This window comes from Hippichthys cyanospilos, chromosome 21 (genome assembly GCF_059441005.1).
Source record: "Hippichthys cyanospilos isolate Australia breed blue-spotted pipefish chromosome 21, RoL_Hcya_1.0, whole genome shotgun sequence".
Classification (NCBI taxonomy): domain Eukaryota; kingdom Metazoa; phylum Chordata; class Actinopteri; order Syngnathiformes; family Syngnathidae; genus Hippichthys; species Hippichthys cyanospilos.
Genome location: NC_142389.1, coordinates 14,218,700 through 14,233,829, shown reverse-complemented (window position 1 = coordinate 14,233,829; position 15,130 = coordinate 14,218,700). Strand labels below are relative to the sequence as shown.

The window sequence follows — 15,130 nt, the reverse complement described above, 5'->3', positions numbered from 1 at the left end:
CCCACAGGACTCCCTGTTACATATATACATTGACACAACCGCACACACACATACGTGTTTTCATGACTTATCGGGACGCATGATAGAAATGCGACAAATGGGTACATGCCTTTGCCGTGGTGCTACAGGCTCCAAAAAATAAATAGAACCATGAAAAAAAATCAGGAACACATTCATCTGTTTGGATTTTGACTCTGGCTTAACTTTTTTTTGATTTATGACAAAAATGCGACATGTCAGGACTTTAACAGGTTTTTGTGCATTATGAGACCATAACCTTACACACTTTTGACATTTCATGTTTTTATGCATTTTGAGACCGACGGATACACAAAAAATTCAAGTGTATGTGATTTATAAAGACCAGCTACTGTAAGAGTAGAGTGTCGTTCAGCTTGACTTCATTTTTTTTTAAATACCTAAGGTACAACATAAGGAAGAAGTGTCCAATAGTCATTCTCCCCATTCAGGATACCTAGATATTCTATGCATCCATTTTCCATACAGTTTATACTCTCTAGGGTAACAAGTGACCCTGAACAGCCAATCGTGAGGCTTTTTTTAAGATAACAACCAATCATAAACTAAAAATAAAAATTTAATCAAGCCATACAGGTTTAGGAATGTAGGAGAAAATCTGAGCTCCCGAAGAACATCCAAGGAGAGCTTGCACTTCACAAACGGTGGCTGCAGCCCAGATTTGAACTTAACAACCTTTAAACTGTGAGGCGGATATGCTAAGCAGCTGCTCATTGTGCCCGTACTCTCTCAGAAGCATTATGCTTAAAGTTTCCCCTCTTCTTAAGGAAACGATCTGAATGTTCATCAGCAGAGATCTGAATAAAAACAGAGAAAACATGAATTTTAGTTTTAATACTTGAATACAGGAAGTATATGATATATGATGTTGGTATATGATGTGAAACCAATGCATACTGCTATGGTTACCCATAGCAATAAAAAATTTAATTGGTAAGAAAAGAATCTGTTGAGACCTTCCCATTTAATTATGGTGAATTTGAAGATTTAGAGAAATTCAGCTACATTTGCAAGCAAATTATTGTTCTATGAATAATATTCTGATAAACACTTTTACAGGGATTTATTGGCATAAGGCCAAAAGAGTATTTTAATTTTGCTTTCAGTTTTTGATTGGCCTCATCAAACGCTTTCTCACCGAGCATGATGCTTCTTTAAGGTTTGCAGTCGGCAACTTGCTCTTAACTGTCCAAACACATGACACAAATAAGTCTCGCCGAAGAACATTCGATTCAAATGACGCAGAAAAAACAAACTGTTTTACCTGCTCTTTTGTAGCCATCTGGTGAAAGTAGACAAGTCCAGTGCTAACCTGGAAAAAAATATAATTAGTTTTTAACGACTAAATATTTTAACAAAAATTATGATCGAACTCCTCACACTGTAAATGAAAGTAGATAAACAAAAAAATTTCATTAGACTTTGCAAAAAATTTCACAAGGTTTCACAAAATGTTTCAGACAACCTGTTCCTGTCAAAGTAACAGAGAGCTGTCTATTAAAAGACATTTAAGTCTTTGTGACTCATGCAACATGAGGACATGAACAATGAAAGAAAGTAGTCTATTTTTCAAACCTATAACTTCTGATGTAAAAAAAAAAACCTGTCAACCCCAAAGTGATTTATACAGTACTGATAAAATGTAATAACCTGTTAATAAAACAATGAACACATTTTCACTAATACATAATTTGGGAAGGAATGGGGGTTAGTATACTACTTAAGACTAATTAAACACTAATCCACTATGAAAACCAGCAATACAAAGACATTAAAAAACAGTCTTCAGTGCTATCTTCCAACAAAAATCAAGTCACCGGAAACACACTCAAGACATTCTGACACATGGCAATATGAGGACCTGACGACTGAACACCTGCAGAGTCCATATTACTGACTTCTAACTTCTCCTGTTTTTGTCAAAGAAAGCTGTAAACTGCAAAGTGATGCGTGTATTTTACAGTGTTTTACAGTGTTATTTGAAAACATCTCTGCACTAACATGGACTCTAGCAGTGCTCGGTCGTTATGTCCTGATATGTATGGGTCTGAAAGACTTAAATGTGTTTCAGGTGACATGGTTTTTGTCTGAACATATCTTTGAAAAGTGTGTGTTCTGATGACCCAATATTGCTGTTGTCAGAGATGTACTGTGCATTTCTGACAAGAGGAAATATGGGAACAACTGAAGACACATTCTAGGGATTGATCCAGAAGAAAATCATGTCAAGGGAAACACACTCAAGACTTTCTGACCCAAGCAATATGAGGACCTGACGACTGAACACAAGCAGAGTCCATGTTACTGACTTCTAACTTCTCCTGTTGTTGTCAAAGAAAGCTGTAAAATGCAAAGTGATGCATGCCGATTTAATGAGAATTTATTTCACAGTATTCTTTGAAAAAACCTAGGCACTAATGTGGAATCAAGTAATGCTTGGTCGTCATGTCCTGATATGTATGGGTCTGAAACACGTAAGTGTGTTTCAGGTGACATGGTTTTTGTCTGAACATATCTTTGAAAAGTGTGTGTTCTAGTGTCTCAATATTGCTGTTGTCAAAGAAATACTGTGCATTTCTGACAAGAGGAAATATGGGAACATCTGAAGACACATTCTAGGGATAGATCCAGAAGAAAATCATGTCAAGTGAAACACACTCAAGACTTTCTGACCCAAGCAATATGAGGACCTGACGACTGAACAACTGCAGAGTCCATGTTACTGACTTCTAACTTCTCCTGTTGTTGTCAAAGAAAGCTGTAAACTGCAAAGTGATGCATGCCTATTTGTTGAGTAATTATTTCACAATGTTATTTCAAAACATCTCTGCACTAACATGGACTCTAGTAGTGCTCGGTCGTCATGTCCTGATATGTATGTATGATAACCACATCTTTGCCTCTTTGCGATTGAGAACATCCAAGCAGGGACTGAAATTACCTATAACTACGGAGACTGTCAGTGGCCATGGCGAACAATTGTAAGTAATATCTAAATTATAGAGTATTAGACAAAAAATATGTTTGTGCTAAATATTAATGTCAGTACTTAAGTGTGAGATTATCTTGATCAAGTGAATTATTGAGTTTTAGAAGAATCTTAATTGTTTTGTTTCAGTCTGAAAGGACATCAGCGTTTCAGGTGACATGGTTTTTGTCTGAACATATCTTTGAAAAGTGTGTGTTCTGATGTCCCTATATTGCTGTTGTCGGAAATGTACTGTGCATTTCTGACAAGAGGAAATACAGGAACATCTGAAGACAACCTCCAGGGTTACATCAGAAAAAAAATCATGTCAACTGAAACACACTCAAGATGTTCTGACCCAAGCCATATGAGGACCTGACGACTGAACACATGCAGAGTCCATGTTACTGACTTCTAACTTCTACTATTGTTGTCAAAGATAGGTGTAAACAATTTAACAGATAAGAAGTGATACAATGTATAAACCTTTTGGAAGGATGAAGTGGATCCCTAAACCTCATCTAGGTTTTTGCGAGCTTCAGTCCAGATTTCAGCAGGAGATGTCTACAACATAGAAAGAAAACATTGTCAGAATAATTCTGTACTGCGAATCCTGTCAAGTTAATAAAACTCCAAACACATTTTCCCTAATACATCCCTAATACATACAATCATCATTTGGGAAGGAATTGGGCTAAGTATTCCAACAAATATCAAGTCAACAGAAACACACTCAAGACTTTCTGACAATAGCTAGGGCACTTGTAAGTCAAGGCATCACCGCTTTTTAAAAAATCCTCAGTTTAACTTCCTATAGAAAATGTCCACCCGAACCACCTCAATGGGCTCTTCTCAACGCAGAGGAGCAGCGACTCGACACTGAGTCCCTCCCGGATGACAGAGCTACTCACCGTGTCTCTCAGGGAGAGCCCGAACACCCTGCTGAGGGAACTTATTCGGCCGCTAGTATCAGGGATCTTTTTCATTGAGGGCAGTGAGGGCAGGAATATAGATCGACCAGTATATAGAGAGCTTCGCCCTTCGGCTTAGGTCTTTCTTTACCACAACAGACCAATAGAGACTGTTTACAGCAGACGCAGCACCAATCCATCCATCTGTCAATCTTCCATTCCATCCTACCCTCACTAATGAATAAGACCCCAAGATACTTGAACTCCTCCACTTGGGGCAAGACCTCATCCCCCTTCCGGAGAAGGCTTTCCACCCTTTTCCAACTAAGGATCATGGTCTCAGAATTGTAGGTGCTGATCTTCATTTGAGCCACTTCACTCTTGGCTGTGAATCGCTCCAGTGAAAGTTGGAGGTAAAGGCCTGAAGAAGCCAACAGCACCACATCATCCGCAAATAGCAGAGATGTAATACTGAGGCTCCCAAACCGGATTCCCTCAATGCTTCGGCTGTGCCTAGAGATTCTGTCCATAAAAGTAATTAACAGAATCGGTGACAAAGGGCAGCCTTGGCAGAGTCCAACCCTCACTGGAAATGGATTCGACTTACTGCCAGAAATGAGGACCAAACTCTGACATCGGTGAAACGGGGACTGGACAGCCCTTAACAAGGGGTTTGGTACCCTATACTCCTGGGGCACCCCCCACAGAACTCCCTGGGGAGCATAGTCGAACGCCTTCTCCATGTCCACAAAAGACATGTCGACTGGATGGGCAAACTCCCATGAACCCAGGAGGATCCTGCCGAAGGTGAGGAGTGTGATCCCTCTATAGTTGGAACACACCCTCTGGTCTCCACCTTCTTAAAAGGAGGACCACTGTCCCCAGTCTGCCAATCCAGCAGTGCTGTCCTTGATATCCACACGATGTTGCAAAATAATAAATATATTTTTACTGGCACATCATTTACAAAGGGGACGGGGCTCATTATATTATTCTAGAATAATTGAACACTACAGTTTATATAACCACCAGTACAGGGACATTAGAACACACAGTCATCAGATTTGTTGAGACAAAAAACATGTCACCTGAAACGCTGATGTCCTTTCAGACTGAAACAAAACAATTAAGATTCTTCTAAAACTCAATAATTCACTTGATCAAGATAATCTCACACTTAAGTACTGACATTAATACTTAGCACAAACATATTTTTTGTCTAATACTCTATAATTTAGATATTACTTACAATTGTTCGCCATGGCCACTGACAGTCTCCGTAGTTATAGGTAATTTCAGTCCCTGCTTGGATGTTCTCAATCGCAAAGAGGCAAAGATGTGGTTTTCCCTGGATGATCATCTTTTTCATTCTGCAGTTTGGGCTTTTGCGGGCATCATTCACCAGTCGACCCAATGAGCCATCTTTGAGAGAGGAATCAATGCTGAAATCGAATGAGTATATAATCAAATGTTTCATCATTAAAACAATAATGTAAAGAACCATTTGGTCTTTTATAAGAATTGACTTACCACCATGTGCTACTATTCCATTCAAAATCAAACAGGAAACAATTTTGCTTGTCAGTATAGTTTTTCTGCCTCTTCTCTCGTTCATCATGTGAGATTAACTCCCCACAATACTCTACCACAAAGGATCCCTTTTCAATTGGTTCACAGGCAAATACACCACATCCTAGGACACAAAAGTTCATACTTAAGTCTCAAATAATAAATTGAGTAAGTCTCCAAATGAGACTTACGAGCACTAGGTAATCAGATATTTTCAAATACATTTAGCTTTTTTTTCCCCCCAGACCAGTAATAAGATTAATTTGCTCATCCAGTTAATTGTGTTTCAGTAAAAAACACCGTTTACGATTTGCACCTTTATCCTAAATGCAGACATCTGATGGGCAGTTCAAATTGTGTAAAAAATTGTGGATTTTTCAGCCATTACAGCTTTCTACAACCAGATAAAAGATGTGAAAGTGTGAGATTCAAGACATCTCATTTCACCCAATCACAATTAAGTACATGGTTGCCTAAGATATTTACATGTTGATGCAAATGATTAACAGAGTTGAGAATTGAAAGGTATTTGCTCTTGAAAAAGAGGTACTTCAATGAATTTTCTTCTACAATATAATCACTATAAAATTAATAACACTATAGTTTATCATGATACTTATTACCAAAATATAATATCCTAAAAAGGCTTCTTGGCAGCTTTGGTCATTTTTATGTGTAACCATAAGAATTATTTTATACACAGCATACTGTACCTTTATAGTCATTTATCCACTGGACTCGAAAGCAAAGCTTGTCAACTCCAGATAAAATAAAATGAGCAGCCTCCGATTCAAGACTCTTGTTCGTCTTTGTGGCATGATCTTCAGATGGGTGCATAGTTATTAACCAGTAAATCTATTATAAAAATAAGTGAAAAACAGTCATTTTGACACACACACAAAAATACATAAGATACCAGTACTTATATTGGATGAAACAGGACCCAAGCAATGAGATTCTAATTTTGCCTTGGATCATAAAACATTGTAAATTGTGTTTAATTTATATGAACAGAATATTACCTAGACAATAAAGCCAACAAACACAAATGCTGTATTGATTTTTGTTTATAAAATAGGCTATCTGTACTGACTAATTGATATCAAAGTTATGATTCAAGAAAACATATTTGTGGTGAAATATAGTGCATGCATAGTTTGAAAAACCTGTACTGTTGTTGGGGATGCAAAGGTCTTCCAAAATCGTCGCTGCGGCACCACGTGTCTACATTACTTTAAGCTAATTAACAAGCTATCTAGCAAGCTACATAATTAAACTGCAGGCTGGTTGGACTGCTCGCTAGCTCGCTAGCCCGCTAGCTAACTTGCTAGCAGTCTAATTTCGTGACAATACTTGTGGCCATTTTTAACATTCAACAAAAACAATTTCAACTCTTTGATAAATGAAGGAAACGTAAGCATTTACCATTTATTATGCAGCCATTTATAGTCCGATATGGTCATGCTTGTTTTAGAGATTGTACGATCAGCATGTGACTGCAGGCCTGGCTTGGCTGCTTCAAATGTTGAGTAGTGTGTAAGTCATTGTAAAAAAACGTGACATATCAGTACCTGCACGGGAAAGTGTGTGAGCCGTGTTTGGAAATCATTACATATGAGGACCTGCACAGTGACGTAAACGAAAGTGTGAAAAGTGTGTTAAAGTACAGGAGATGGCCACAAGGGTACCAAACAAAAAGTGAGTCAAAAGTTAAACACACTTACACACAAAATTTTTGAAAATCATGACTTTTCAGGACATCGGATATTTTTGGTGTGGGAGCATCCTGGTAAAAATCTCTGGTATTGGTCTACATGTGTGGTTATTATTACAAGCTATTGACAATTCAAAAGTGTTGAAAATAGCTTACTCTAATCCACTTTGCTATACTACTTGTTAAACAAACTTATCATTTTGGGGGTCTGCTGAAAAATGAAGATTTTGTAGTTAACAGAATTCTGCCCAACACCATAAATCTATTGGTTTGTGTAGGTATGTGTGTGCAGGCGTGTTGGTATTCATCATTTTTTGCTACAGATCTGCTCCCAGTCATGCCTTGTGTTCAGGTTATAAAAAAACGGCTACAGATAGGAAACCAAGGAATGATTAGGCAACACTTGGGCCATTTCAAAGATGCAATTCGCCAGTGGTGCACCGAGTAAACTAAGAATGTCAAGTCAAGTTTATTTACATAACCCTGAATTACAACAGTCTCAAAGGGCTTCACAGGTGAAATCGCAATCCCGGATAGGATCACACAGAACATTGCAAATACACAACAGCATTCCCTTGAACAAAGGTCATCAGAAGAGAAAGGGAAAAACTCAAAAACCCCGAAAATAAACCTTAAGACCCGCAGGTGGGAAGCCCCCTTCCAGGCTCAACAGGTTGCATGAGATGCCAAGTGCCAAAAATAACACATTTTGTCATACATACAGTGGTCATACATACAGTTACTACTATATTAAGATGCGAAGATGCCATGACGTGAGAAGATGCCGTTGGGTAAGATCCTCCTCACAGTCTGGCCCAGTGGGTCCATTCCAACAAAAGCATCGCAATGAAGATGGATCTCAAAACCCATATCAATCAATCGGCGCAAGTTTGCACGGCAGCAATCAATTTATCTCTTACCATCGAGCTGCTTCTCCAAACTAGGAGAAGGGGAAAGATAGAAAAAGATGAAAGCTGGAGTCAGACAGACCCATTAACTACCTACATGAGTGTAGAAATATGTTTTTAGTCTGAATTTAAAGATTTCTACTGAGGTGGCTGCGCAAACCTCCAGAGGTAGAGCATTCTAGAGCAAATGGTGCCAGAATAGAAAAAGTCTGGGATGCAGCGGACTTCTTTTTAGCCCGTGGAGCCATTAACAAACCAGCGCTCTGTGACCGAAGTTGTTGGGACGGTACATACGGTGATACTAAGTCGACGAGATACGACCCAGCTAAGTCGTGTGAAATTTTGCAATTAATTAACACTTTAAATTCTCAGGTGTACTGGAAGTCAATGCATGTTGGCTAATATCGGGGTCATATGATCCATATCTTTTCATCCTTGTTGTGCCTTTGATACAAGACATGAGATGACCAGAAAACAATACGTTTACAGTAAACAATACTAAGACCTAAAAACAATACTACATTGCTGTAGTCTAGGGGAGATGTAACAAACGAATTAACAAACAATTCTTGTAGTTTTCTTAACATGCATTTGAAAAGAGATTGAGAGTTGAGAGAGAGTTGAGTCGAATATCACACCGAAGTTTTTGCTGTACCACTTTGGGCAATACAACAATAATCCAATTCAAAGTGGTATTCTTAAACAAGTGCTGATGATAAACAGGGCCGATAACTAACATCTCTGTTATATTGGGGTTGAGAAGAAGATTATTGGAAGACATCCATAGCTTAAGCTCAGAAAGGCGGACCAATATTATATTTACATATAATATAACCAAGCAAGAGCATGTAGATTTTGAAGAGTATAGGACCTTGCGAGACAGCACACATAACGGTAAAAGATTCAGAGGTCTGTAGATTTTGAAGAGTAAAGGACCTTGCAGGACAGCATACCTAAGGGTAAAAGATTCAGAGGTCTGTAGATTTTGAAGAGTAAAGGACCTTGCGGGACAGCACACCTAACGGTAAAAGATTCAGAGGTCTGTACTAACATTGGAGAAAGAGTAACCCATCATTATTTCATACATTATTGTGCAACAGCATTATAATGATCATTAAAAAATGAAAGGACCTGTGTCATGGTATTATAAACATTTTTCCACAGTTAAATTCTGTATATGCATATAAATTATCAAATCTTACCTCCAGCACATTGGCAATTTAATTTCTTATAAAATATGTTTTTTTGTGTTTGTTTGTTGGTTTTGTTTTCTTTGGTTTCAACATTGCTGACCCAGAAATGAAACATCTTGTTGACTGAAAGCACGCCTCTCACCATGTGGCTGCTCTGGCCCTTTATGATGTCGTTCGAAAGCCGACCTGCCGCAAAACATTAATAATAAAACTCCCAAACTTGACTTGGATGATAGGCGCCCTTCAAGATCACTTTTGATGTTTTGCAATGGCTGCTGAACAAAGGTGGATCATTGTCCTTGAAAACGGAAGCCCTGTTCAAGCCACTTAAAGGGGCTATATAGTACGAGTTCAACTTTCTGGAGATTTGAACCTTGCTGCCTAAACACCCCAAAGTGTTATTTCCCTTCACTGATGCATGTCTTAACATTCCATGCTTGTCCTGCGCTCTCTGCACTGGCCCCCTGGAGCACATAAAACATGACTTGCTGGAGGCCTGATGACAAAAGAAAAAAAAAATCAATGTCTTATGGTTTTGTTTTGGTTCCAGCGTTGAGGAGGAGGGATTTTGCACTATGTTGGCCAATTTTATATATATATATAATATATATATATATATATATATATATATATATATATATATATATATATATATATATATATATATACACATACAGTGGGCCCCCGTGTTACGAACTTAATCCGTTCAGCGGCTATGCTCGTAACTCGAATTGCTCGTATGACGGGCAATCCAAACCTATGTTAATTAGTGAATGCGTGCAATGCATGCAAAAACCTTAGGTAAAAACATCACGACTTTATACACATATTGAAAATGAGTAACATAATCTACTGTAGAGTTAAATTTAATAACATAACTATACAAGGGAAAAAGGATATTTACCATTGGGGCGACATGACTTGAGCTGGTGGTGGTTTGAGGCGGAGGGGAGCAGAGACGAACCCGCAGAATTTATTTATTTTTATCTTAAACAAGAACTTTTCTTAAACGAGAACATCTCACCGGCGATTTCCTTCTCTTTAATCCATAATAGAAGAAGCCTCTCCATTTCGTTGTTGACCGAGGTCCGTCCCCTGGCAAGGAAAGTCTTGCCCTTAGAAGATTGACGAGCGGTTACGGTCATACTCACTAGCAAGGTTAACTATGCGTGCACCTCCTTCGTATTTTTTTATTATCTCCTGCTTCGTTTCTATTGTCATCATCTTCTTACTTCTTCCTTTACCGCCACTTGCAATTTGAGAAGCCTTGTCTAACAGATAAAGTTTGCGAAGTCTTCACAACACACCGAACAGCTGTGCCATCAAGCTAGATGAAGGCGTTCGGCCAATTGCATATCGGCATTTCTGTGATTGACGTGACGCCGGCCAATAGTATATCGGCATCTCTGTGACTGAGACCGTGACTGTGACCTTAATCGACCAATAGCATATCGGCATCTCCGTGACTGAGACCGTAACTGTGACCTTAATCGACCAATAGCATATCAGCATCTCCGTGATTGAGACCGTGACTGTGACCTTATAAGACCAATAGCATATCGGCGTTTCCATGACATGCGAGAATAGTTATTTTTGTTAATGCAGCAAAGTGAAAAAAATGGTGTGGACATACTGACCGGCATGTTGGATTATTCGTAAAACGAAAGGATTGTGCATAAGAGGGGGACAAAAAACGCCGCGGTCCACGTTCGTAAAATGAAAAATACGTAAAACAGGGTGTATATATATATATATATATATATATATATATATATATAGTGTGTGTGTATATATATATATATATATATACAGTGGGCCCCCGGGTTACGAACTTAATCCGTTCAGCGGCTACGCTCGTATCTCGAATTGCTCGTATAGCGGGCAATCCAAATCCATGTTAATTCGTGAATGCGTGCAACGCGCGCCGAAGCCTTAGGTAAAAACGACTCACTGTGTACATATACAGACATAATCTGCTGTACACTTGCATTATATAATAAATACAATGGATAAATAGCTTTTACCTTTGAAACGACTAGACTTGAGCTGGGTGTAAGCAGAGGGGGGCAGAGTTCAACGCTCAATATTAACACGGCGATAGATATGCTATTGGTCTTACAGTGTTACAGTAACTCTTTCAGTCAGGGTGCAAATCACGCAGATACTAAAACAGCATCCTCTTATTTCTTTCTTTACCGCTGCTAGTAATTTCAGAAGCTATGTCTAACAGATAAAGTTTGCAAAGTCTTCACAACATTCCGTTTTTCACTAATTTTCTCTCCTTCCTTCCATCCTGTCCCATCAAGCTAGATAAAGGCGTTCGGCCAATAGCATATCGGCATTTCTGTGATTGACGTGTGACGCCGGCCAATAGCATCTCCGTGAGTGAGACCGGGTGACCTTAATCAACCAATAGCATATTCGCATCTCCGTGACTGACTGATAATTATTCGCACTTTTTTTTTTAAACGGTTGGAATGTATTGACAATTAATTTAAAAAAAAACACACATTTAAACCAATGACAATTCTTTGTCCTGCAATCGGCACATTTAATTTCATGTCAGCTGTTTTTCCCTTTAGCTGTACAAACACTACACTTAAATGGTAATATATTTAGACACCGTGAGTGAGACAGTCAGTGTGACGTTGTAAGACCAATAGCGTTCACGTTACTGCCACAAGTATTTACAGGTGATTGATGATGACGCTACTGTTGATTTTATTGACGCAATTAAACGAGAACATGTCTACATACTCAATGGCCGGCATGTCGAATTGCTCGTAAGGCGAGAGGTTTGTTCGTAAGCGGAGGAAAAAAAAAACCCTGATCCAGAATTGTTCGTAAATCAGGGTGCTCGTAAGCCGGGGGCCGACTGTATATATATATATATATATATATATATATATATACATTATATATATATATATATACAGACTGTATATATATATATATATATATATATATATATACAGTGGGCCCCCGGGTTACGAACTTAATCCGTTCAGCGGCTACGCTCGTATCTCGAATTGCTCGTATAGCGGGCAATCCAAACCCATGTTAATTCGTGAGTGCGTGCAACGCGCGCAGAAGCCTTAGGTAAAATCATCACGCTGTATACATAAATTAATATTAAGTGACATAATCTACTGTACAGTTGCATTAAATAACAAATACAAAGGATAAATGACTTTTACCTTTGGAAAGACGTGACTTGTGCTGAGATAAGCAGAGATGAGCAGAGATGAATGCTCTAAGTCAATACGGTAAATCAGATATGCTATTGGTCTTACAGTGTCAAAGTAACTTTTTCAGTCAGGGTTTTCTCTACTTCCTTCCATCCCAACCAGCTGTGCCATCAAGCTAGATAAAGGCGTTCGGCCAATAGCATATCGGCACTTCTGTGATTGACGTGTGACACCGGCCAATAGCATCTCCGTGAGTGAGACCGGGTGACCTTAATCGACCAATAGCATATTGGCGTCTCCTTGACTGACTGATAATTATTTGCACTTTTTTTTTAAACGGTTGGAATGTATTGACATCTTATTGATTAAAACACATTTAAATCTGTGACGATTTTTTGTCCTGCAATCGGCACACTTAATTTCATGTCAACTGTTTTTCCCGACGTGAATTGAGCACGGTGGAAGCGGAGAGGTGGTTGTGTGTGTTGCATTTACTAGGCAGCACACTTATGGCTTGTTCGAGCGTCAGTTCACCTTTGGTTATAACTCACAAAATTGCAACAATGACGCTGTCCCAATGCATATCGGGAGATCGCCGACTAACCTGACATGCAATCTTGTCTAGCAACCATTATATGGCGCTGTATCATCACCCGTAATAGGGTGCAGAGATTAACCTCTTGAGTTAATACGGCAACGCATATAGGCTATTGGTCTTACAGTGTTACAGTAACTCTTTCAGTCATGGTGCAAATCACGGAGATACTAAAACATCATCCTCTTATTTCTTCCTTTACCGCTGCTAGTAATTTTAGAAGCTATGTCTAACAGATAAAGTTTGCAAAGTCTTCAAAACATTCCGTTTTTCACTCATTTTGTCTACTTCCTTCCATCCTGTCCCATCAAGCTAGATAAAGGCGTTCGGCCAATAGCATATCGGCATTTCTGTGATTGACGTGTGACGCCGGCCAATAGCATCTCCGTGAGTGAGACCGGGTGACCTTAATCGACCAATAGCATATTGGCGTCTCCTTGACTGACTGATAATTATTCACACTTTTTTTTAAACGGTTGGAATGTATTGACAATTAATTAAAAAAAAAACACACATTTAAACCAATGACAATTCTTTGTCCTGCAATCGGCACATTTAATTTCATGTCAGCTGTTTTTCCCTTTAGCTGTACAAACACTACACTTAAATGGTAATATATTTAGACACCGTGAGTGAGACAGTCAGTGTGAGATTGTAAGACCAATAGCGTTCACGTTACCGCCACAAGTATCTGATAATGATTGTAGATGACGCAACTGCTGAATATATTGACGCAGTTAGGCGAGAACATTTCTACATACTCAATGGCTGGTTTGACGGAATGCTCGCAAGACGAGAGGTTTGCTCGTAAGCGGAGGACAAAATTCTCCCTGATCCACGCTCGTAAGGCGGAATGTTCGCAAATCAGGATGCTCGTAAGCAGGGGGCTGACTGTATATATATATATATATATATATATATATATATATATATATATATATATATATATATATATATATATATGTGTGTGTGTGTGTGTGTGTGTGTGTGTGTGTGTGTGTGTGTGTGTGTGTGTGTGTGTGTGGAGTAAACAGCCGGGCAGTCAATATTTCACTCACAGGCAAAACTGTTTTTATGAATACTAGTTTGTTATGGGATTGATTTAATAGGAGAAATGGCTCTTGATGAGTGCTGCCTCTTGACACAGTTTTGCAATTTAATGTCAGTAAAACACCTGCCTTGACTACTTCACTGACTTAGCTGGGGCAGTCTCTAGTGCTCCACGACCCTTGTAAGGATAACCAGTCAAGATGTTGAATTGATGGATGCATGCTTGTTTGCTTGTTTCGTGGTCGGTCAGCATTGAACAACATGAATGGGCAAGGCAGTCAATTCTTGTTAAAAGTATTGGTATCATAAAAATCATATTTAATAAGAAATTAAATTATATAATTTATATGCATTTTATTCACCTTGGAAGGTTAAAATATATTGATATGAGTCCTTGCATGACCTAGATGACTGGCCAAAACTGCGAAGGCAACATATAACAGAGGAAAGGATTTTAGATAAACTTAGATTATACCATTTCTACTCCCCAAACTTGGACATACCCGAATCCGAATCACATTGTGGAACATCGGCAAGTCTCAATAGAGTGTTCAGAAGAGGCATATATATGCACATGCAAATTGAACTCTTAAAAACCTAGCTGAAAGCCCTAGCTTCTCCTAAATCCTGCATGAAGGTAGAAAAGTCTCAGCAGGATGATTTTCTTTATCCAATGATAAGGGCGAAGTTGTGGCCATGACTTATCTGCGGTTTTTGCACAAGCAGGCCAGATTGCTCAGTGGACAGCTGCTGATTTCAGACAAGGGGTTCGAATCCTGGTAACATCCAGTTGGGTCCCCAGGCAAATTCTTTGTACGATATGCCTATTCCCAGCCACTGCCAGCCTGAATAACAAAAAAAGTGGGTTGTGAACTTTGACAACCGTAAGATTGGTAAGGTTACTTCTTCTACTTAAGCCTAAAAGTCATTATTATATGTAAAGTGTCACAGAAGGAGAGAAGCACCTATGAAAGCTCGTTTCACCACCTTTTGTA

The 15,130-nt window shown here is 38.9% G+C and overlaps 2 protein-coding genes across 8 annotated transcripts in view; one reads left to right on the top strand and one right to left on the bottom strand.

Moving 5' to 3' along the window:
• gabbr1b (gamma-aminobutyric acid (GABA) B receptor, 1b) overlaps positions 1–15,130 on the top strand; it is a 447,163-nt gene that overhangs the window by 384,550 nt on the left and 47,483 nt on the right. The window lies entirely within an intron of this gene.
• LOC148406699 (N-lysine methyltransferase KMT5A-A-like) lies at positions 88–9,455 on the bottom strand. Of its 6 annotated transcripts, none has more exons than XM_088404308.1 (9): positions 9,312–9,431; positions 9,063–9,155; positions 6,201–8,141; positions 5,449–5,611; positions 5,168–5,360; positions 5,007–5,030; positions 3,494–3,571; positions 1,304–1,351; positions 88–836 (listed from the first exon to the last, which is right to left on the bottom strand). In XM_088404308.1, exons 3-7 carry the CDS (start codon positions 6,322–6,324, stop codon positions 3,518–3,520), a joined length of 558 nt encoding a protein of 185 aa, XP_088260434.1. In that variant the 5' UTR covers positions 6,325–8,141; positions 9,063–9,155; positions 9,312–9,431; the 3' UTR covers positions 88–836; positions 1,304–1,351; positions 3,494–3,517. The 6 variants fall into 6 exon arrangements, with proteins under 6 accessions (XP_088260434.1, XP_088260433.1, XP_088260430.1 ...); XM_088404307.1 differs by having other exon boundaries at positions 9,063–9,127; XM_088404304.1 differs by lacking the exon at positions 9,063–9,155 and having other exon boundaries at positions 6,201–6,342; positions 8,122–8,141.